At 44.7% G+C, this 25,243-nt stretch overlaps 1 protein-coding gene across 3 annotated transcripts in view; it reads right to left on the reverse strand.

Moving 5' to 3' along the window:
• Rgl1 (ral guanine nucleotide dissociation stimulator like 1) overlaps window positions 1–25,243 on the reverse strand; it is a 238,338-nt gene that overhangs the window by 87,128 nt on the left and 125,967 nt on the right. The window contains exons 1-2 of one of the 3 annotated variants that reach the window (XM_028775719.1): window positions 21,458–21,685; window positions 20,331–20,441 (exon numbers count right to left, since the gene is read on the reverse strand). The exons of 1 other annotated variant lie outside the window; for it this stretch is intronic. In XM_028775719.1, coding sequence (XP_028631552.1) covers window positions 20,331–20,441; window positions 21,458–21,484 — 138 coding nt within the window. In that variant the 5' untranslated portion in view covers window positions 21,485–21,685. Of the gene's footprint in view, window positions 1–20,330; window positions 20,442–21,457; window positions 21,686–25,243 lie in introns of those variants that run through there. One more of the 3 variants, XM_028775718.1, reaches the window with a different exon arrangement.

A 25,243-nucleotide genomic window follows, 5' to 3' on the forward strand; every position in this document is an offset into this window, starting at 1 on the left:
TTTCCTTTCCAGGAATGCGATTTAACCTAATAGCTAAGCTAATAACTACAAGCTGCTGACTTGCTGCGTACAAAGAGGGCACTGTCCCTGTGAGGGGACACAATGGTCCTGGGTGGTGGATTCCAGTATCTGTGCTGAGTGACCATTCCATTATGTAACCACTGGAGCTGTATGACTGCCCGTTACCAAACGCCACACTGCTCTGTCTTTCTAACCAAGGCAGGGAGGCCTTCCCTTCACATTCAAAAGCTGCCCTTGCTTTTAAGGTTATAAAGCTGAGACTATTTTCAGCCAGGGAAATAATGGACATAGCTGTTGTGCTCCCACGTAAATAACAACAGGAAAGAAAGAACAAAAATAAAAAGGTTGTATTTTTAAGGTGTAGGAGCCAACTGTGCACAAGGGTAACAGGCACAGAAAAGAGCCAGACTCGTCTAAAGACCTATGTTTTTAGCTAAGACTCAATTGTGGAAATCATAGCATTTTTCAAATCTACTTGTGTGATTTGATAGACCCTCTGTAGACACTTAGGAACACTTATCAATTAATTTTTCTAAAATAGACATGAGAAGCACAAATGGACCCTTGACATCACACAACAGAGCCCAGGGAGCCCAGGACTCCACAGGGCTGCCCAGCACACTGCCCTGTGCAGCTCAGAGCCATTCCCATGCCTTCTGGACACAGGTCTCTGAGGCAAGGAGGGAAGCACATCTTTAAAAGGACCTTCAAGTAAATCTGGGAAGATGTTGTTCAGGCTGTGAATAATACTGAGGACCAAAACAAATGTTAAAAAGAAGCACCATTCAAATTGTGCACTAAGGAAATTCAAAGTACAGTAGGCAGTCTTTTTCCCAAGGAGTGAGCCCTTCAAACACCAGTATTTTAAAAGTTTCATTTCTTTTGATGGAAATGTTTCAAAAATACACTCTTTTTCAGCCTTCAAAAGTAGAATACACTGAGTGTGACTTAGCCTTTCATTCCCAGCCCAGTAGGCCGCCAACTGTGAACAGAGCTGTGGTATGTGCCTCTGACATAGATAAATGTGCTTATTCCAAAACTAAACAGTCTCATATGCCTTTTCTCATTCTTTTCCTAGACTTTAACCATCATGATTTCCTTGCACACATTTATCCAACAGATACTCCTATCTTCCATCTGTCTGACATCTAGAGCACTAGGTAAGGGAAGGAACGAACCCTGTGACCTCTGGAATCTGGAGTCCAGGTGAGGAAAGTGAAAAGCTATCAAGAGTGAGTGAGCAAATGAAGAAGGGAAGGCACTGGTGATAGCTCTGGGGAAAGGGAGGCAAAGGGGGTAAAAGGGCTCTAGGGTGGGGAAGGATTGCCCTCGAATGAGTAGACAGAGAAAGCCCCCTAACAGGAGACATGTGACCACAGCCTGCCCCTAGGATGTCCAGTTGTTGCTATGAGCTTTGTCAGCCTCCAAACCCACTCTTCTCAAATCTGCTGCTTCTGGAGTGTGTGGTGTGCGTGTGTGTAGTGTGTGTGTGTGTGTGTGTGTGTATGTGTGTGTGTTTTAAAAGGAAAAACTGAAATACCCAAAAGCCCAGTGGTAGTCGTCATCTTTAAAGTACATATAAGATTTTAAACATCTTCAAACTATGGCCACCCAGGTAGACTATGATCTTTCCAACTCCATCCTTTGTGACTCCTGTACCAACTGCTCTCCACACCCTGGCCTCTGAATGTGACAGTACAAGTTCAGACCTCTTTTATGTTTAGACGTAGTTACTTCATTCATAGACTTAAAACTATGTGCACGCTTCACTACCCCAGAGTGCTTCTAACCTGAAAACCAGTCCAGCACAGTAAGTCTAAAATGCAAATAATTGCGTCACTAGCTTCCTAGCAGCATCAAGACATCCTGCAACGCTTCTGTCTCTGTTAATGGCCCGACTCTTCTCTGCCTTTAATTCAGGTCCAGCAGCAGGCTATCATGGAGGCAGGGAGGGCCCTGCCCCTACTTGAGGATTGATAAGCATCATGGTTGATAAGGGAGAGACACTTCAGTGGTGTAGCCCCTGGTAAGAAGCTCATGCTCCTTTAAACAAACCTGTCCCTTAATGCTGCAAGTAACTATAAAGATACTACTCAGTGAGGCACCAATAAAACCGAGCTGTCAAAGGAGCCAGCTGGGAAGAAGTGGATTAGCATGAGTGGGAGGAAGACAAGAGATGGTAAGGGGGTGTGTGAGTGTGTGTGTGTCTGTGTGTGTAAACATGACCAAAATACATTATGTATATCTATAAAAATGTATTAATAAAGATCATCAAGCCGGGCAGTGGTGGCGCACGCCTTTAATTCCAGTACTTGGGAGGCAGAGACAGGCGAATTTCTGAGTTCGAGGCCAGCCTGGTTTACAGAGTGAGTTCCAGGACAGCCAGGGCTACACAGAGAAACTCTGTCTAAAAAAAATAAAAATAAAAAAATCATCAAAATTTGTTAGTACCCATGTTGACCCCCTCTCATTTTCTTTCTTTGGAGTAAAAAACAGATTTTTTTAAGTAAAAAAAAAAACAACAACAACAATGAAAAACAAACAAAAACCTTAATACAGTTATTATCCAGGTTTCTAAATCATGAGATAAAAGGGATTGTGAAGATATAGGTCAGTGGTTAAGAGTATAGCTCTTAACCAGGACCCTGACTGAAATCTCAGAACCCAGACGACGGCTCACAGACACCTGTAACTCTAGTTTGAGGGCATCTGACATCCTCTCTGGCCTCTTCTGGCTCAACACCAGGCACATACAAATCGTGCACAGGCATACATGTAAGTAACAACCATACACACGACATAAATTAACTCACTTAAAAGGCTTTTTAAAATTCAAGGAAAAAAGGTCTTGCTTAGAGTAGCACATGCCCCAGACACAGAAATGTAAACATTAGCATTCATAATCAGCACGGTGAAAAGCATGCGGTCTGTTAAAGGGCTTTCTTCAACTATTCTAGAAGCAAGAATAAGGAAGGGTGTGGCCCCTGCTGATAGGTGGGGTCATTTGGACTGATAATGCAAGAAAGCAGAACTGTTCAACCCTATCTCTGCCTCTATCTTCCCTATCAAGTAAAAGGCCTTTGAGCTGGGAAGGGAAGACCAACACAACAAGGAAGAAACTGGAGCTCAACAGACAAAAAGAACAGCACTTAGCCCTGTAAGCTACTTCACATCTCTAGAGACAGGAGGCACTGAGCCTCCGCAGAAGCTGATGAATGGAAGAGAAACAGAGCCCACGGGTCGTCTCAGCGTGGCAGCAAGCAAAGGACACAAACGCAAGTGAATGAACGAAGACCACAATGATAGGTTGCTATTCCCATGACTGGGCCAAAACTCCTAACTGCTTTGCAAATTCTGATCACTAGGAGCTAACATGGAATCGTGAGAAAAACAAAGTCAGACCACACTAAGGATCCTTCTGTGCTGACCCACACTGGTACCCCTGCTGCCTGCTCAGGCTGCAGAGACACAAGGACCATCCCACCCTCTCTCTCCCCTCCGGTCATCTCCCCTTGATCCACAACGGAGATGTGTGAGTTGAAGAGTTGTAGACCTGGCTGGATCTGAGTCCACACTCCACGGAAGCCTGTCAGTGGGGATGCAGTGTGACTGAGTGGATAACACAGCACCTCTGTAAACAGAACTAAAAGCTAGTGCTGAGCCATTGTTTGACTGATCAGGATTTTAAAAGATGATGAAAAACTAGGGAAAAATATGACTATGACTAATAAAATTAAACTTAGTGAAAGTAAATATTTTCCATAGTAAGATGTTAAAACATCTATTCTCTAAGCACAGGCCTACTAAGATAGTTGAATGGTACTTAACAGTGATTCCTATTTTTTAAAAAGATACCAAAGAATTTTTGCTAAATATGTCTTGAATGTAGTAGCACATTTGCAGAGACCTATCTCAAGTCCTATACAGAGCACAGCCAATTTTAGACAGAAAACTGTCAATACTTGACCATTGTTAACACAAAACTGATGATTGCATGCAGTCTGGCTTAGATGACATGGACTGTTCCTCAGTACAGCATGCTTTGGTGTGCAGGGAAAGGACATTTAGCCATCTTTTGGGAAGTGAACACAGCTTTATGAGCAAAACAACATGAGGGCTAGTATGAGTGAGGTGGGGTTTAGCTGTGAGAAAGGAGAGCTCCTCAGACTCTGACATCAGAGATGAGGCCATAAGACAGGGAAGCAGCCCAGTCAGCTACAGCATGGAGTGTGCAAAGAGGAGCCAGGGGAAACTGGCCCAGAAAGGGACACTGGAACTTGATTCTTTGTGGTCTTCAAATCTACTGTGATAAAAGCTCCAAAATCATATGGTCCTGAGTGGTGTACACTCGGGCTATCCTTGGTATTCTGGTGCTTTTTATCTCCAAAGGAACTTGCAGATATTTTAACCCAGCTCCCTTAAAAATCCTGTGTGATTACCAACAAGGCTGGAAGTATCCAGGGGTAGGAGAGGCAAAGGCTGCCTGGCTCTGTCAATGAGGGTGAGCTAACTCAGCTAATTCACTGGGGCAAGCGCTCCACAGACAGTTCCGATTCAGTGACTCCTAAACGCTGTGCTTTAAGATTCCTTCCTGGAGACAAATACCATCTAAATCTACACGCTTAAGGAACAAATGTTTGGTGGCTTTTGTGGGCAATTGTTTTCTAAAACTCAAGCGTGCCTCAGACATAATTGTAAAGACTTTGGCTCCAGGAGAAGGAGCTGGAGCACTGAGTCACGTGCTTCACATTTCTTACTCTTGCCTGCCAGATTTTTTTCTTTTTAATTAAGACAGGAAAAATGGGTCAACTCAAAAGAATTTTTACAACTGTCAGAATAAATACAAGGCCATAAACTCATAAACTTTATTATTGGGTGGGGGGACTTTGTCCCCTCCCCATGCTGTAAATATTCTGTGTTTAGAACCCAGTCAAACATATATACATACATATGTACATACATACATACATGCATACATCTGATGTTCTGCAATGTATTATCCCTATATCTAAAGTACTGTAAAGACATCTTTTCTGGAAGAAGAGTGATGTGATCCCAGGTTAGAACAACAGCCTCTTCCGATCCCCCACCCCACGCACACACACCAGCCTGTTGCCTCTTCAGACGTGAATGGGGCACAATAAGGAAAGGCTCTGCACTCACAAGACACAACAAAATCTATTAAGTCTGGCTTGAGCTCAAGATCACTAAGAAACATCTCATGTCTTAGAAAGAATCACCATCCATGAGACCATTTTGAAAAAGGTTTTAATTACACAAAAATAGTCCCTTCTTGACTCTGGGGGGAAACTTAGGGCTAAGCTCACAAGACAGGCCTTCAACAGGCGGAACTGCAGTGCTCTTGCTCCCTTTTCTCTGGAGTCTCATGGCTAACTGGGATGAGACGATACGCAGGTTTATGTTCCTGTGGGGTCTGGTTTAGTGGAGGAGTTCAGATCAGCTTCAACCTCTCACACCTCAGCTCTATACAACGTTGCTGATAGCAACCTGCCTTCTGGTAGAGCAGCCCAGCTCTTCTGGTAATGCTCCAGAGTAAGCTGCCTTTCTGATATTTCTATTCCATTCTATCCTAATTTAAAAACACTATTTTTATAATCACTGAATTAATTTGAGACCCCACAACCGATATTTTAAACACTAAGGTTGGAGAACAACACTGTTCAAAATAAATACAAGGCCAGCTATGGGTAACTTCTGTAAGTGCCATATTTAAAATGGTGAAAAGAAACCTGTTTTATGAATTCTAACAATACTTTACTTAATCTATGATCTCCAGAATATCATCACTTTACCATAAGCTCACTACAAGGAATCACTGTGATATTTTCTATCACCAAGTCTTCAAAGTGGACTTTGTATGGGCAGACACCCAGTTCAGGAGAACTCATTTCAAAAGCCCTGGAGGCTACCACTGGGCAGCACAGTGCAAGGTCTTCTGGTCCCACAGCGCTGTGCAGAGCCGAAGAAGGCATGGTCCACTCCTACTGAATCTCCTGCACATTCAGTCACATGTCCTCATCCCACACAGCGCTATCAGCCTCCAGCCCCTCCACAGGCTCCAGAGCTCTGATAAAGACCAGGAATTTCACAAAGAAAAGACCAGAAAGGAGGAAAGGAAAGGAGGCTCGTAAACCAACAACAGGCATTGAAACTCTACAGACACAAAGTCGGGAAGCTTTGAGGTTAGAGATGAGGGTCCTAGGGTATCAGAAACTTAAGAAATGTCACAAGCAATGCAAATCAAAAGGTAAAGTTTGGAGAACTTGTTTGGGAAAATAATCCTTGCTGATCCCAAAGCTGACCAGAAATCACAACCGCACTATATCAAACAGTGCCAGTGACTAAAGACGGGGTGGGGGCAAGAAGCAGTGGGAAGAACTGTCACTGTGGGGACAAGAGGGCACATGCCATTAGCCCAGCACTTGGGAGCAGAGGCAGGCAGATCTCTGAGGGGTCCAGCCAGTTAGGACTATATAGCATGGCCAGGGTCACAAACAGATACCCCACCACCACCCCCGCATATTTACACGGTAAGATTATGAAGGACATTTTTATTGTTCAAAATAGCTGCAGCACTCCTTTAAAAGTAAGACGTCTTCAGTGTTAACTTTTTTTCCAAAGCAAGCACATGCTCTGTTGGATACCAATCGCAGGAAAAGGCAAGCAAATAGGGAAGGGAGGGCCAGAGCAGTCAGGAAAACCTCTGAACTCTGACCCTCTGAAAGCACCTAGAAATGGACGGCATTAAACAGACAGACAAACAGCTTCAACTTCAGCCTTACATGTTACTGAAAGTAGAAACTCAGAGTTAAGGATCTGGGATAAAAGGGGAAAGGAAAGGGTGCAGGGCAAGAAAGCAAGGCAGTTTGCGTCTCACTGGGAAAATGAACTGAACAGAGAATATTTTATAATTATGTCACTTATTTCTAAGTCTCTTCCTCTCAACCAAGTCTGTAGCCCAGGCTGGGTTCAATCTTCCATAAAGCCTTGTAGCTGAGGAGAGATGACCTTGAATTTCTGATCTCTGCTACCACCTCTCAAATTCTGGGATTACTTAGTATGTGCCACCATGCTTGGCTTGTACAGCACGGGGACAGAACCCAGTATAAACTAGGCAAACACTCCACCTGCTGAGCTGCATTTTTATTTGACTCTCTGCCAGTGAGTCCCGATGAGAGGAGCATCTCTCAGAAAGCGGCCACACAGCAAGCCTACCTCACTCATCTCAACACAAGAGGCTGGATCACATGCACACAAAGAGTGCCAGGTCCCTCTGAATAAACATATTCAACAGAGCAAAGCCAGACCAGTTTGATACTGGGTTCATTTACATTTGAGGAAAATTACAGAGTTCAGGAATCAGATATATAACAGAGATGAAAACCCTAAGTAGGGTGACTTTGGGGCTCAGCAGAAATGAAGTTCCCAGAGGTCCATTCCTGACTGGTGACTCAAACCATTGTATCTCTTAGGAAGTGGACAGGTGAAGTCTGAACCTCATGCCAGCCCATCTGTCTATAAAGTTCACCACCACTTCACAAGATCATGTAGCATGGAAACGAGATGTCTGTACCGAAAGGCAGCCAAGGCAGTAGTCCCTCCCCTTGTCCTACAGTTGGTTAGATAAGAAGTTGTAAATCCAATCAGCTTACTTATTCAACGCTTCCCTTTTTTTTCAAACACTGACACCTAGCATACAACCAATGACAAGAAATAACATCATTAAATATACGTGTTTTAGTTCCAAGACAACCTGGGCTAAGTCGAAGGCCCCTGTCTCAAACAAACAAACAAGGAAAGAGATGCTATTGAGTACACGGAACATCTCAGACAACGCCCCAGGTTATGGGATGCAACGATTAATGAAATGTGACCCAAGCCTCCAGGCACTCAGGTGACTAGGGTAAAGGAAAGCTAACAACATGCTCAAGGGCCCAGGATGATGGAGCACAAGGATGACGTAATCTGAACACCTGGGAAGCTGAAGTAGGGAAACCACAAGCTCACTACCAGCCTGGGCTACCCAGTGACTTTGAGTCCAGCCTTGGCTTATACAGCAAGACTCTGGCTCAAGGAACAAAAAATTATCAGGGTAACAAGCGCTGCAACAGTGCTTTTGTAAGTGCTAAGAACACCCTGGCCCCCCAAAGAGGCAATGAATCTGAGGAGGTCGGAAAAATAGCAGACAAAAGATGGCATCTTAGCTGACTCACCAGGTAAGTAGGGGTGGTCATCAGTGTGAGACTCGAAGCCAGACACAATGGCACAGGAGAATCTGCACGTGAGTGTCACTCAGTATAATGACACAACTTTTCATGGAGTCAACCATGCAGGGAGCTAGAGGGCCAGATGAACGGGAACCTTTGAGATCATGTTCTGCCCGGCATGGGTTCTGCCAGAACCTCTTCAACCCTCTTGCTAGACATCAGTACACAGGTTAGGGTAGAGGCTGGAGTCATCCCTTCAGTCACCAGTCAGCAAAATCTGCCAAACACTCATCCTAGAGCACATATTCATGTGGGGACTGCCTCATCCAACATTGGGTAGGATGCTATTTTTGTAAAGAGTATCATAGTCTTCCAATGTCAATTAAAGGCAGCCCATGGAGAAACATTTGAAGCAACATGACCCCCCACACACACACAAAGAGGTATTTCAATGGGGGTAGAACAGTTGGAGTGCACCCCCCAACCAGGATACCCTGCATAGCATGGTATCTGAAAGCTGGCTCCTAAGCTTGAGCTGATCAGAGTCATGGCTGTGCACAAAGATGAATGTCTCGGTTGGTGCAACAGCCCCTTCCCCCTTCTGCACTACAGGAAGTCAGCAGGGGAGGAGAGCTTGGGGTTTGTCAGGGACAATGTGAACAAGTCACTGATTAAGCATCCTGGTACAGGAGACTTAATTTTCAGCTAGATCTCTGAGTACAAGGGTCGGTGAGCTCCACAAATCAGCTGAAAATAGGCACAGATTAATAGCGTGGGTCCTGGGTTACGACTATCTCAAGTGAACAGGTTCCAAGATGCTCAGGAGAGACCCATTTGAATAGAAGGAAGGTCAGAGTTGTGACCAGCCAGCCAAAGACCCTGGAAGCTATTTTTAATCCAGAAAGGACAGGAAGGAACAAGAACAAAAAAAGGAACTCACATAGAAGAGATGGACAGCAAGAAGGAAGCATCTGTAACAAGCAAGTGGAAAGGCAGTGGGGAATACGGGAGGCCGGGAGTGCTGCAGGGAAAGAGGTGGGGGTGGGAAGAAAGCACAGAGGGCAGCCACAGCTATGCAAGTACTTCAAATGCCTGCGTTGCAGGGGGGTTGGTTCTGTGTGGTCAGTCACATTCTTGCTCCTGGCATTAGGTCATGAATTCAAGTCCCACACTGGCTTCAAACTGAGGGTTGACTTTGCAGTCACTTTACCACTCTCTGTGCAACAAACTAAAAGGACCAGCAAGAGAAGGAACGGTGAAGAGAACAGAACGTTTCCCTAGGCAAGACGCTCATGACAACTATCTTCGGAATCCTGTGAGGAAGAGTTATCCATTCCCACCGCTGCCGATGTACAGACAAATCCCAGTGCTGTCCGTGCTCACTGCGCCCACAGCACCGGAAGTACCGACTAGGGTGGCAGGGTGGAAGATGTCAATAGGGAAGCAGCAGTGGAAAGAGGAAAATACAGAATATCCTTCACAGAGTGAGGGGAGGGAGGCAGGCCCACGGGCAGAACATGTGCATCAAGCAACAGGATGGTGAGTAGAGAGGGAAAAGAGTGAACGGTCTTTAGTTTAAATGTTTGTACCACAACTCACAGACAGTCATTAAGTAACTCAGGTGATCTTCAGACAACCCACAGGCAGAAGAGAAAACAGATGCTACTCCATTTTACAGATGAAGAACTCCACAAAAAAATCATGTGACAGTGTCAAACAAAGTCACACAGTTACTTACTGGCTTGGGACCCAAGTATTGTATTAACTGGTTAGCAAGGGGAACAAGGGGAGAGTTTATCATTATTCACACAGTAGTTTAGAACTTGATATTATGCTGCAAGCACAGTTTGCTAGCACTCTAAATTTCGTCCACCCAAGTCTAACACAGTGAAATAGAACTATTTCCTCTTATTTTCCCACCAGAAATATCAATTATATAAGACAGAATATTAACCACTGTTGGGTCATTTTTAAATTTTATTATTATTTTTTAATTTGTATGCCTGTGTGTGTGTGGCCACAGAGGCCACGAGAGGGTGTTGGGTCTCCCCAAGTCAGAGATACAAGTGGTTGTGAGCCGCCCTACATGAGTGCCAGGGGCTCAACACCAGTCTCTGCAAGAGCAGCAAGTACTCAGAATCACTCCAGCCCCAGTTTAAAAACATAACACCAACAAAGCAACTGAAAAACTGCAGGAAGCTGAAATGCAAAATTCTGGGTCCTAAGGAGTAATTTCGTCTTTTCACTGTGCAGGTGGCCAAACAGAAAAGCACAGTAGATATCCATGAGGGTTAATCTTGAGTATCTCCCTACCTGAGGTTAATCTGAGGATGGACCTGACTGGGGTGTGCCTGAGAAGCCCTTCCCAGGGGTTTTACAGCAGGAGAGCTTGAACAGTTTGGGCTGAACCTACTGCTGGTTTTAAGATCCTAACTGGCTGCTGGGAGCTGTTGACACTGTGGAAGGTGGAGGACACTGACTGAAGGAGTAGGTCCTTGGCAATGCATCCTTGGGGCTGCATCTAATACTCCACACCTCTCTGTCACTTCTCTGTGCTTCTTGTCCAAAATGCTACAAATTGTTCCTCTGCTCTCCTCCCTCCCATGACGGAGTGAAACTTAAAAACACAGTGAACAAAATAAAGCCCTTTAAACACTGACGTGTGGCATTCTCTAAGCTATTAGAAAGTGAACACCGTACTATTTTAATAAGCAAATTTTACTAAACCTTGTCGTGGTTGAGCCTTCTGCTATTGTGTGCAAAATGAGAGGACAAAGCTGGGAACGTGTTTAATACAGTTCCAAGGCATCCAGGGGTTGCTCATCACCCCAAGCTTCAGGAGGCGCATGGAGCAAAGGACTCTCTTTGATGTTCCATGGCTGGGCTCCAAAGAGGGTTCTGCAGCAGGGAGCCGACCAGAGGCTCCTCTCAGTGAGCAAGCGTCCACCAGATCCTATGCCCTGTGCCAAGCACCTTCCTTACATGAGTCCTGTGTACCCCCTGGCAGTGCAATCAGAAAGGCACTGAAACTGTCTCCACCTCATTGCAGAGGAACCCAGGCTTAGGGGAGGGGGCACACAATCTCTTAGCTCTAGCCAGCAAAGCACACATGAGGTAGGGATGACTTTTCAAAGCAGATCTGTTAGACTCCCCCAAGGAGGCTACTTACCCCAGCCCTCCCCCAACCCCACAGGAAATATCCCTGAAAAGGAAGAACAGCCAGGAGGGGCCAGCTCCTAGGAAAACCCAACAGAGTTCAAAGACCAGTGTGCTAATTCCCCAGCCAGGCCTTGATGGCACTGAGCTCCCCCTGTTAATGCTTGCTCAAGTCATTTTAAAAAAAGAATTTGTTTATTGTGTCTGTCATTAGAAGTCAACCTTTGGACAGAGGTGGCCAGTCTTTTCCCTATGCTTTGCAAACTAACTCAACACTTCCAATTTCCTGGGATTTTCCATTTAGAACTATAGTTATCTCAACAAACAACTTCAAGTGTTGCAATTCCAAGTGAGGATAGGAATGACCATAAAGCAGTGTATTTTTAACCAACATCCAACCCAGCTTCAGTTATTTTTACCTATATATCCATGAAATGTTTTTTGTGTTTAATTTTGTAGATAAAAACTGTCCACAAACTCCAGCCCCACCATTAGCAGCAAGAGAAGTGGCAGGCAGACAATGGTCTGCCATGGGAGGTGTCACTAGTAAGAGGGTACCAGAGACTTAATTGATGGACCAACCAACAGCAGTCATCGTTAGGAGAAAAGACATGGTTTGGGCCTTCAAATTGTCCTTAGGATTATGAAAGATGCGGCCTTGGCTTTGCTTATACCAAATATATTCAATTGGCAGGAAACAACACATATACACACACATACACACATACACACATACACACACACACACACACAGAGGGGCGGGGGAAAGAGGGAAGGAGGAGGGGGGGGGGGGGGCAGCCACGCCGGGCGGGGTGGAGGGAGGGACGGAGCGAGGGCGGCAATCACGACATTGTTGAATATACACGAAAAAAAAGCAGAAAAAAGCAAACATCCAGAAAATGCCTGGGGTTTGTGTACATGGGATAAGATTACCTGTGGAAATGAATTTTAATAAATGGACTACAGTGAGCAAAAAAAAAAAAAAAAGAGTTAGAAGATCTGGAGCAATGGGATATTTGTTTTTGTTTTAATGAGAGTTTAAAAAAAATTATCTAGAGACACTGACACATGATCTCTTCCGGAACTACCACAACCTAAGGAATCATACTCTGAATACTATAAAAGAGAAGATGGGTGTGAGGAACGAAGCTAGCCAGAGCCTCACATCACCACAGCACAGGGCTACAGCAGTGTAGAGACACAGAAGGAGCCATGGAAGACTAAGTTTTTCTCTATGTGCAGAGACAGAGCTTCCTGCAACAGGCAACTAAGAAGCTGCCTACTGAGCACTGTAGGCTTGTTCTTTCTTTATTCCTTCTGTGCTTCCTCTATTTGTAGTCTTTTTTTTTTAAACTAAAGGTGATTCTCAGATTAAAGTTAGTCAGGTGATCTCAATAACCACAAGGCTGAGGAAAGGGGGCCAAGGTCAAGCTTTGACCAATTATCCAGAAGAGGCTATAATGTAACAGTACAGATACTCGACATCCTGCAAGGTAAGATATGAGGAAATACTTGAACAAGGAGGCTGAGAGACAGACAGCTAGCAATCACAGCCTGCAAAAGCAGGAATGCCGGCGGCCAAGACGTGTAGCATCAGGGAGGGGTTGACACTGAGTAGGGACAGAGATAAAGACCAGAACACCTAACTGTAAATGTCCTGTGTCCCTAGCAACATGATTATTAGGTTAAATGCTGTTGTCTAAAAACATAGCTCTGTGATCACAGTGTGGTGGGCTCGGTATTTACTCTTCCTCCTTGGTCTTCAGATTCCACGTATTTCCTTTGCAGGGGAAACTGGAAGAGCCACGCCACAGAGTCCTCTGGAGTCTGGGGAGCTACCCAGAGCTTTCTGCCTCATTCCTGGTGAGCCTACACTGATACTGGATTTCTGGTTGTGACACAGCAAACACATCCAGCTCTGGAGTTTCTCCTCCTGGGAAAGGAGGCATTGCTAGTGAGTTGTCTTAGTGCATGTGACCCAAGGAGACGGGAGTGACACTGTCCTCAGGAAAGCAGGCCAGTCTGGCCAGCGCATGGAAAACCAGGTGCCCAAGACCTCTGCCTGCCAAGAGGGCCCCAGCTAGCCCCACCTGCTACCTTTCCTCCCCAGTGCGCTCTGCTCTGCCATCGGTCTCCCTTCAGCCTGTCAGTCCCTTCTTCATCACGTGACTCTGCAACCTTCCTCTGGGGTCCCCCTTGCTCCAGTCTGGCTTCCTTCCAACACATCGCCCCTCAGTCTGTCAGCACTCTAAAATGATAATCTGGCCACACAGCCCTGCTTAGAACCCTGCACTGACTGTCCCTGTAATAGCACAACCCCAATTCCACAGCTTACTGACCCTACATCTGAGAACCACGGCTCGTAATGCCAGGTACCTACCTTGTTCTCCAGCCCTGTCCCTTGTCACTCACCCACCAAGTTCTGGCCTCTTCCCCAGGCTGAGCCTCATGTAGAAATCCCATTCCTGGCCTCCCTACCTCCTCACATTCTGTGCTCTCTGACTGCAATGTGTCAGGGCCCTAAGACCGGCTTTAAGTTCCTCCTGAGCCATAGACCTCCAGAGAAAAGTCCTCTCCACAGTGCAGTTTGCATGGCAGCCCACCACCCCTGCCTCATCCACAGACTCCAACTGGTGTCACATCCACAACACCCTGGAATTGGCTTGATGTCTGACTCTCTCACTTATAACCCTTCTAGAACACTGTTTACTAAACTCTGAATCCCCATATTTATCACTTCATCTGTGAAGTGATAGATGCTATCAAAGGCACGGTTACAGGCTCACACACACACACACACACACACACACAACAGAAACAGATGATATACAAGACCAGCAAGAGATCTCACAAGGATTGTGTTTACCCACAAATGACCCAGCAACTCCAGAAAATCCCAAATCGACTCTGTAGAGCTAGCCACGCCCATTGGCAGGCCAGAGACAGACTGCTGGCTGCATCTCTCTGACAAGATGAGGCAACTTTCATGACCTCTCCACATTTCCACTCCTTGCCTTGCTCTGTTTATAGAAATCAGCCTTTCTTGCCAAGACGCACACTGTGGCCGAGATGGTTCACTTAACTTTTCAAGTATTCTAATGTAGCATGTGTGTGACAGTTACAGTAAAGTCTGATAACTTAGAACGGGAAGTTTAAAAGGAAATGTATGCTGGGGATAAATGAGACAGAAAAAAACAGGCCAGTGCACTGATAGATTCCAACAATGAGCTAACGTGGAAAGGCACTCCACTTATCTCTCTTCTTTCCCAATTTGAAACTCAAGGGCTTTTACCTTATAGCGTTAGAGAGGAAAGAAATATGTCTGTAGTAGGAATAGGGTGTATACTTTTAAGTATAAAGAGTTAATATGCCTCTAAGGTTTATACTTAGTTTCTTATTTGCTAGGGGTGGATGTGTATTTTTTTTAGTATTTGTGAACATTTTATTTATTATTTTTATGTACCTATGTTTTGCCTACATGTATGTCTACCACGTGCATGCAGTACTTAAAGAGGCCAGAGAGGGTGATGGATCCTCTGGGACTGGAGTTACAGAGGGTTGTGAGGTACCATGTAGTATTGGGAATCAAACCCAGATCATCTGAAAGAGTAGCCTCTCTCCAATCCCTAGACTTACATTTTTTTCAAAGCTAAATTCTGTGGGTTGACAAACTGAAATGGATATTCTTAATTAGCTATCACATATTGCTTGCTCAGATCCAAAGAGATTTTGACAGCCATGATGAGATACCCATATCTCAGGCAGTTCTAATGGCCTGTGTTTTCTTGGTTGGCATGGGGTACCATATTTTGGATTAATTATTTAGGAAATGTGTTCCCAAAGTCAAAATGAAAAATACCAGTTGCTTAGTTTTCAAATGGTTGTTAAATTTTGAGCTTTACTTTGTAAAGCCTAAATTAAGCGTTCCAACAGACATGAATAGCTCAACCCAAGGACTGTTTTCCGAGATGAAAACAAGGATGACCAACAGTGAGCCAGAGACTCCTCTGGGGCTTATCTCCTTTCAGTTCTAAATTCCCACTCCTGCTCCTTCCAACCACGAAGACTGTGACGCTCGCCAGGACTGGTTAACTCCTGCCTAGCCCTTCTTTCTTCAACGGTCCACAAGGAGGCAAGCACAACCAGAGCTCAGGGTTTTAAAAGGCACTGGGAAGTTTTATTTTGTTCAAAAGAATAATCATTATCTTTGTGTGTGCCCTGCTCTGTTCCAGAAAGAATGTTGAGATAGCCAGAATCATTACCTAGTTGATTTTTCTTGTTCCTACACTCCTCTACTCCTCTTTAAAGGCTCACATTGTGACTTGGCTTTAAATGAGAAACAACCATACATTCATATTTATCAAGATAATATGAGTCTCCCACCCAAAAAAAGGATGAAGCCTGATTCATCCACTCAGTAAACATTTATTGGCTGTAATTACAAGATATTATCTAGTGGGGAATATAAACAGATAGGTAAGTACAACAGCATAAGGGAAACAGGTAACAAGACACCCAGAATGCCAAGAAACCCAAAAAGGCACAGCTATCTGCTCCAGGGGGTGGGGATGAGGGGTTGGTGTCAAAGAAGAGTACCAGAAGAGAGGTAGCTGACAACTCAAGGAATTTCCCCACATGAAGGCAATGTACACAGCAGGACCACTGGGCTGTTAGGTAGAGTTGATGCAAACGGTGCAACCAGTGTAAGCAAGAACAGAAGCACTCATTCAGACATCGCCAGTGTTCTCCAAGGACTCCCAAAACCCAAAGGCTGCCACAAGTCACCTCTCTCCATGAACCTGTGTAAGTTTCCCATGCCCTTTATTTCTACAGTCCATTCTCTTATATTTAACTGGTTTCTGCCAGTCTCCTACCTATCAAAAATTCAACTCATTCCAACAAAAATTCATCAAGACCTGAAGTGTGCAAGAGTGTGACAAGCCCCAGACACTATAAAGGAGGCACCAGGGTCACATGACAGGGCCATATGATTGCAGTATACAAGTGAAAAAAAAAAAACACAAGACTGGCCCAGTCCTCTCCCCAAAGACAATGCAAAGTGAACCCATTACTAACAATCCAATGTTAAGCTTATCCTAAGTGTGAGATGTTTTTCTGGGCCATCAATCTGTCCTGTTTTAAAGACTCTAAAGATCCTTCCCTGAATTCTCTTCCTCTGAGCCCTTTGTCTAACATGTACTTTCCCTGCTTCAGGGAACACTGGTATTTCTCAATCCTGTTTTTTTCTGTCACTGTGGATGTATGGTATACAGCCCTAATGCTGGTATCAAAGACAAATAAGACAAGTTGACCATTTGCCTTTCCAAAATGCTAAAAACTAAGAGAGTAGTTAGATGAAACTAATTTTTAATGTTTCTTCCAGTCTTGGGCTTTTATGTTTCTATGACTTGGCTGGAGCCACTTTCCTGTGAGAGCTATAAGTAGATAAAACTGCCCAACTTAAATATCATTGTAAAGTAAAGGTAGGTTAAAAAGTTAATGCTATTGTCAATATACATTGGCCACATTGCCAATGGGCCAGACTACCATTGCATGGATAAGTAAACCAGGCCTAGATCATCCTCAGTATCTATCTTAGGACCACCGACATAGTGTTTCCTTAAAATGATCACAAACTAAGCACAAGCTTAAGAATCAAAATAAAATAGTATGACTTATGTGCTTTGGTTTATGTTCTTCATACAAGAATATGTGATTGTTTTTTGCCTTTTTTAGATTTATTTGTTTTATGTGTATAGGTGTTTCACCTGCATGAAGGTATGTAAATTACATGTGTGCCTGATGCCCACTGAGGTCAGAGGAAGGCACTAACTGGATCACCCCAAGAACTAGAATAACAGATGGTAGTGAGCCACCATGTAAGTTCTGAGAACCAAACTCAGGTTCTCGTCAGGAGCAACAAGTGCTTTTAACAGCTAAACCATCTTTCTGACCCCATATATGTAATTATTTAGCTATACTTCCTAGAATTGAATATTAATTATCCTGAGATTTTAGCACTAGAAAAATAAAAAAAAAATTATACTTCATCTTTTGAATCTTGGTTTGTTTTGGAGGGCTTTGTTGTTGTTGTTATTGTTTAGATGGGGTCTTGTGTAGCCCAGGCTGGCTTTAAAGTCACTATGTAGCACAGGATGACTTTGAATTCCTGATGCTCCTGAGTGCTTGGTTTACAGGTGATAAGCTTTTTGAAGGTAAGTCCAGACACAGTTCCAAGACTATGCTCTACCCTCACATGCTATAGGACCTCATATACATTGTTCATGTGCCACTTTATACATGCCAAGTGCTGGGCTTATCAATTAGATATATATTCTTCACCATAACACATCTTATAATTTACAGCTCAGGTCATCATTCAAAGCATAATGACAACCAGAAGGCTACGTTTTTCAAATCCTACACCAAGAATGATCCCTAGAGAGTCATGTTAAGCCCCCTTCCCTTGTGCACCAATGTGATCCTCAAGAACCATAGAAACAGCCTTAAAGCTCCAGGCAGTTCTTGACAACAAATTTGTACTCGTATACAAATCCAGCCTCTACTAGTTCTGAACTATATGACCCCACAGACAAGCGAGCAGATCACTCTGGGTACTGTTTTCCTTGTATATAAAGGAAAAGATGAAAGAGAACATTGCAATACTACCTCCCCATAAAGTTGTTGTCAGATGCCAGTGTGCACAAAGCGTCTTCCTTGCCTTACCTCAACCCCATTAACTCTAAAATTGTTCACTTTGAAGAATTCTGACTAGGTTACTGGAATGTAGGAAAGCAAGCACAAGGAAGCCGACTGCGTACCAAGGAGGTTTCCATAACTGCTGTGGCTCAATTGGTTGAGTCATATTAAATTAAAGTAGGATTTTCAAGGACACACACACACAAAAAAAAAAAATACAGAGCTTCCTCATAGGACACCTAAGACAAGAAATCATGTGGCACTCCAGGCAGAGTGTTCTAAGAACTGACTTTTGATGAGCAGAATGGTGTCTATGAGTCACTTGTTCAAATGGGAGGAAGGCGGGATTCCTCTGTGAACCAAAAACAAGCTTGCATGATCTTTCTTCTCAGTATTTCTCAGTTTAACTCAGAGCCAACCCCTCTGAAATCTGTAAGGCTATGATGGAGAGAGGTGGGCTAAGAAGGAAAGTGGAGCCAATGACCAGAGTAGATGATAAGAAGCACTAAGCGACTGTCAGCATCTAAACAAAGGACTGTTTATTTGGGTTGGGGTCCCCTCTATTGCTCACACTATATCCATTGCTACAGTATCTGGCTAAATACTAACACTGCCACCCATGCAACATTTTGCATCATTAGAAAGAGTAAAACAGCCCAGCATGGTGGTGCATGACTTTAATTGCAGCAGTCGGAAGGCAGAGGGCAGAGGGAGGCGAATCTGAGTTTGAAGCCAGCCTGGTCTACAGAGCTAGTTCCAGGATGGTCGGGGCTACCCAACACCAGAAAATGCAAAGTCTAGTTGAAGGCAACTGGTTTAGAGCTTATTAATCATTTACAAATAGCCACACAGGTCAAAATCACACCAACATCACATTTAAATAATGCATATATACATAAAGCCACCAAAAGCAACACAGTGGTTTGTCCGCACTCTAAACACAGTTAACGTTTGGATCATGTTCTGAGTAAGGCACCTGCTTAGTAAGTAAAGCTTTACCTCTAGTTTTCATTGAGAAAGTTCCTAACTTTGTAGACCACATCTTCAATGTCACTAGCAACTTACCATCCTAGTCAACAGTATCCTGACCCAAGCATAGTAGCAGGGAAGTCCTGACTTAAGGCAGGTTGAGAAGGTCAATATGGGTGTGGGGGGAGATCCTGAGTCAGCAGCCAGGCAGAGGAAGATAGGGCTCCTGGCTTCCTGCCTTCAACTCTGAATCTTACAAGTCATATTGCCTCCGCTCCTCCCAGGAAGTCCTGGGCACTCCACACTCTACCTGGGAACACTGCTCCAAAACCTTGTGTGTTCTGAAACTAAGGTCAGTAAGCTGCGATACAAGTACATACTCCCACCGCTTTCAAGACCACTGCCCACAAGTCCTAGCATGGCTCTAATGAAGCCCAGTAAGCACCTACCCCACCCTGCCTCTCTTCAGAGGCCGCTATGTTCCTTCCTATGTCATCTGTAACTACTCTCTCTCCCCAGCTGAAGAATTCCTCCGTTCTCCCACATGGTCCTGATCCCCTTGCCAGGCTTTCTGCCTTGCAGAGTCCCTTCATTTGGGATGTGTTGAAAGATTCATTGGTCGAATTAAGAATTCACATGACCCTCCCCAATCGTTTATGGAAAGCAGATTTTTCCAAGTGTCTGCCCCACACACACACACCATACTCTACAGGCAAAGTCCCAAGACTAAGTATGCATCAGCCTACTCCTATTCTACAAAACGGAGGTCACAAAGGGAAAACTTGTCTCGAAGGAAGCAGGTCTGAATGACCTCTGTTGCTTGTGCATTCTGAATTTCTGGGAGCAGGGACTGGGCTGTTGGCATCACTATGTAAGGATTAGAGAGAGAAGGATATCTTCTGGGCAAAGTGGTTTATGACACCTGTAGAATCTAGTAGTGCTCTCTGGCCAGTTCTGTGTCTGTCCTCTTCTGCCACCACACCCCCAGTCTGTTTGCCAAATACCTCAAGATGTTTCCAGAAGGTTCTGAATTATTGACAGACTTAGGGAAGATGCTTAGGAAAACACCAACTACTAAAACAGACCAGTCCAGCTAGTGCAAACACTTGGCCATCGGCCGTTTCCTTTTTAAGACCAAGGGGTAGAAAAGGGTGGGGGAGGGGTTGTGGTGAGGCTGCCTTGGCTAAATAATAATGATATTCACAGAAGAGCAGACACTGAAATTCCAAAGTTCAAGATCTCAGAAGCGCTACTCACCCCTAGCCATCTCGCTCCTTTATTGGCCGCCTGTTGAATCTGGACTCTTTTGAGGGTGACATGGTAAACAGCTCCTTCCTCTACCTCTTCACCCCAGTCCTGAATCGAGCTCTGCCAGGGACAGGATAGAAAGAAAGAAAAAGAGGGTCGTAGTGTGTGTTGTTGTTTTCTTCCCCCTTGGCTAACCACAATCTATCCCAGCTGCTTCTCTGCTTACAACGGCTTTTAAAGCCCAAGACAGGCTGTTCGGAATAAATACTCCAAACAGAGCAACACAAGACACACACTGCAATAGGCAAGGCTGAGATTTTCTTGGCTGGCAGCCTTTTCCTGTGGTATCAGGATCCTCTGACTTCTCCGTTCAGTTATTTTTCCTAGCCTAGCCACATATCTTAAATCGTTTTTTCAAGTTTTTTTTTTCCTTCATAAGGAAACTGTGGTTTAGTCCTGATCAACTCTGTCCCTTTAAGTGAAAGGAAAAATAGCTCATTTGCAAAAACAAAAGTTTATACTTCTCTAAGTACACAAACATTTGAGCAATGTCGATTTTAAACTCCCTCAAACAAGTGCTTTAATGACAAGAACCCTCTTTGAGAAGTGAAGTTGAACTTTTTCTCCTCTTACTGTTTTTTGGAAACCCCCCCCCCAAAAAAAAGTTACGTGGGGGTGTGGAAAGTTTTTATTTCCAAAAAGAAAAACAAGTGCAGAGAAAGCTACACATCTTCACGCAGCTTCCACTGAAATTTACACAGCGACCGACCCCCTGGATGGCCGCGTTGCCAGCTAAACCTCGGATCTGTGTTAAAGGGCTGCTGCTGGAAAGCAGAGCGCGGCGCCGCTCCCCCAGACTGAGTTCTGTCCTTTCCAAGTTTTGCTCTCCTGACACGCATCTGCCTGTCTCAGTCACCCCGCAGGCGATGCCTGAAAACACAGGCATCGTTTCTAGGGAGAAGAGGCACAGAGAGGGGAAGGATACAAAGCAGAGTAAGAAAGCTCCTCTCAGAGCGCGGGGTCCGGGTGGCTCCGATCAGTTAGACAGACTCCAACAACCCTGCCCGAGAAAGCGGGAGATGGGAAGATTTCCCCCAGCAAAGAAGCGTCTGGGAAAGGCGGGGAGCTCGCGTTACCATTTTAGCTTGCCAAAGTAATTTCATTCTCAGTTTTCTCTCCCGCACACGGACTCTGCATGGTGCGCCCTGCTCCGAGGTGGCTGGGGCGTCTCTCTGGCCCGGCTCCGGGTCCCCGCGCTTCCCACGCGCCTTGCTGCCCTACCGCCGCCGCCGCGCGCGACCGGGCCACAAAGAAGAGCCGGCCAGCGAGCAGGCAGCCCGGGAGCCCGCGGCAGCAGACTCCTCCCCGCCGCTCCGTGATGTCAGGCTTTCCTGTTTGTGCTTGCGAGCGCACTCTCCCTTTCGGAAGCCCAGCGGATCAAGGGAGCAAGCAATCGTTTCTCCAGCTCCGGAGTGGTAGAGAAACGATGCTTTCAAGTAGACCGCTTCATCGGGGTTTCCCAGTGGCCACCAGGTGCCAAAATAGAACCATGTGTGCCATGGGATGTGTGTGTGCGCAGCCTCCGCCTGCTTCACTGAAGGAAACTGGGGGAATTCAGGATGAGAGACTCTTGAGTTATCTGCTTGCTATTTGGAATTTAGAGCAATTAAATCAGAGTTCCCTCAGTTTCAGAGAAGATTTTCATTAGGACAAAGTCAAAAGCTATCTGGGTGGGTATCTAAAAACCTTGTCCAGGGCCTTACCCTCCCCACCCCTGCCACCCCCACCCTCAGCACCTGCAACTGCCTGGCTTTGTTCCTACTGCCCATTCTTGTTTGTGGCTTTCTTGCTTCTTCTTCTTCTTCTTTTTTTTTTTTTTTAACAAAAGGTGGCCCTGGCTAGCCTTGAACACTTGGAATTTTTGTGGCAAATCCTCCTGCCTCTGCCTCTTGAGTGTTGAGATTGCAGGCATGCATCAGTTCCACCACCCATTCTGATAAGGCTTAGTTAGTTACAGCCTTACTGGCTCCGGAGGGTGAGAGCAGAGGGTTCTGCTGGATCTGACAGTATAAGCGAGGCTGTAAGTGGTCCTGGGGGTTTCTGGAGCCTCTGTGAGCAGCCATGGGGGGTGTGCACGGTGAGGATAATCACTGCAGGGAAAGCCTTTCAAAGGACAGTGCTGGAATGTTATCTTAACACAATGGTCTGTGTGGGACAATACATTACATTTTAAAAGATTTAGTTTCAATAAATCAACAGCAAGAGATAACCCATAGTAATGCAGCCAAAACTGCACCTGCCAGAACTCCACGCCAATTACAAAAACCTCATGTGTTTTACAGGTGTCACCCCTGATCAATTTGAAAAAGACCTCCTCCTGACTGCTGTGCAAAGGCATAGCACTGAACTTTGGTTAAAAATGAATATATCATGAGCTGAAAAGTCAGGTAATCAAGTGCACCGATGTCTCCAGAAGGGCATTAGAGATGACAGAGATGGCGCAAAGCAAGCAAAGGGTCTCTGCACACTGCAGAATGTCTTCAAGTCAGTCAAATGCTCCTCATAAAGCCCCGGCTTCAGGGGTCCAAGACTGTGTAGGGAGAAGAATGATCTTTTACAACCAAAGTGGCTGTTTCTGTAATTTAAATATAAATTCGCACACAAACATATACACACACTCTTTCTGCCGTGCTCAGTGCTCAGAACAAAGTGTCCCAGGAGCTAGAGAGAAAATATGTGGTGGCCCTACCTCAGGCTTCTTAGCTGCCTCAGGGCCCCAGGTCACACCTAGACAACTTCCTTAGTGATTCTGAGGACAGCAAGAGGCAACCCAGGAGAAGTAAGCAACGCTTTGGTTAACTTCACCACCACTCTAACCTAATCTGTGCTGTACGTTTTAATTGAAAAACTTCTTCACAAAAGCTGTTTCTTGTCCAGAAATTCCTGGAGAAGGTGGCTGGACCCTCACAGGCCTCTCTCTTCCTCATCCTACAGCAGTGCCTTGACTGGGTACCTGGCCTGTAAGGGGAATGACAACCGAATCCAGTTCAAACCCAGATTTAACAGTGGGAATCAGGGTAGACACTGCTTCCTTCCGATTCGCTTCCTTGGCTACAAAATGGGACAAACCTCACAGAATTTCAGAAAGGGTCAAATAAAGTAACGTGCAAATCACCTCAAGCACAGAGAGTTATCCAGAAGCTCCATTCTCTCTACTGCCCTTCTCCCTTAAGTGCTACAGGCCTGGACTCCATGAGCAGCTATGTCATGTCTGCAATGTGGAGAAATCTGAAATGATGTCTTCCAAATTATATTAAAGTCCCAGAGAGGCTTACCAAGAATGATTATTTGTGTTTATTCCTGAGAAGGTGTGATTTTGTAAAAATCCTTTTATGAAGGAAAAAAAAAAGGTAGAAACCAAATAGCTGAATTTATGTGATTTAGAGCTATCAAATTTGAAATCAACGAGGGCTTTTATTTTAAGCTAGTTCACTTACAGTGAGTGTAGGCCCCAAACACAGGGTGTTCTGCACTGCTGCAAAGGGACAAAAAGGATGCTGAGGGGCTGGAGCCCGCTCGGGGACTCTGGGACTGATGGTGAAGTCTGGGACTTGTAGACCTGATGGTGAGGGATAGCAGTGAAGCGTGTGCTGTCCCTTTAGTGTGCTCCCTAGAGACACTTGTAGTCAAGTAGAGGAACACCCAACCTGTGAACCTCTTTTCTTTAGCACTTTTAATCCAGGAAGAGAAGGAATAAAACTGTTCCTATGTAGCTGAAAAAAACATTTCACTTAGGCAATGTAATCAATATCACCTTTTTACCAGGGCTTTTGGATTAAAGTACTAGTTAGTGTGTGAGGAGCATAAACCTGTAACCCACTTATTAGTCACTCTGAATTGACTCACCTGGTAAACACCTTACCTAGACTCTAACAGGCCACCAAGAAAACAGCTCTAAAGCTTCCGTGTCTGACTCTGTTCTTTTTTGATAAGTTTGTTTTCTAAGTATCTTACTCTGTTTGGTGCTCTTATGATTGGCTTTCCTAATTTTAATCTTAGGTGGTGGTATGACATGTGTGTCAGCATGCTCACCAACCCTGGAGTTACAGGTCCATGCTGCCACATGCAGCTTTTATGTGGGTTCTGAGGTTCCAAACATAGCAAGTACTGTACCCACTGAGCAACCTAACCAGTCATTTTTTGCCCCAGTACTGGGGATTCACAACTAATGTTTGAACTTTGGTTCTGAGTTCTGTTACTTTAATGTATTTGTTCACTAGTTCTAATTGATCTTCTGTTGACATAAATAAATAAATAAATAAATAAATAAATAAATAAATTCCTATTAGTAATCTTCAAGACTTATCATGCTAGATGGCCATGTGAACCCAAACTACCAACCAGTTGAAGCTCTGACCAGATGATGACAAGCCAAACTACATCAAGCCAAACAGCCTCTGCCCAGTAGAGGAATCCAGCTAGGCTGAAAAGGCAACCTACAGAATGAGAGAAAGAACTTGCAAAATACCTGACCAATACAAAACTTATATCCACAAGAGACAAGAGAGTCCTATAACTATAACTCAATAGCAAAAGAACAGCTATAATCCAATTAAAATGGCCAATAGGCCTGAGTAGACATTTTAGAAAAAAATTTATAAAAACACTCACAAGTATATGAAAACATATCTTGTGTCATTCACCAAAGGGGAGAAGGAAGGAAAGAAGAGAGGAGATGCAGGAGGGAGGGACAAAGGACAATGAGGAGTATTAAGAAAATGCTATACTGTGCTTTACACTAACTAGAAATGGATTTTTAAAGAAAAGAGGGAAGGGGGTGGGGAAGAGTTGAGGCTCATGTGCTGATGTGGATGCAGAAAAAGGGACCCCTGGTATACTGTAGAAAAAGGGACCCCTGGTAC

This window comes from Grammomys surdaster, unplaced genomic scaffold, assembly GCF_004785775.1.
Source record: "Grammomys surdaster isolate TR1022 unplaced genomic scaffold, NIH_TR_1.0 259, whole genome shotgun sequence".
NCBI lineage: Eukaryota > Metazoa > Chordata > Mammalia > Rodentia > Muridae > Grammomys > Grammomys surdaster.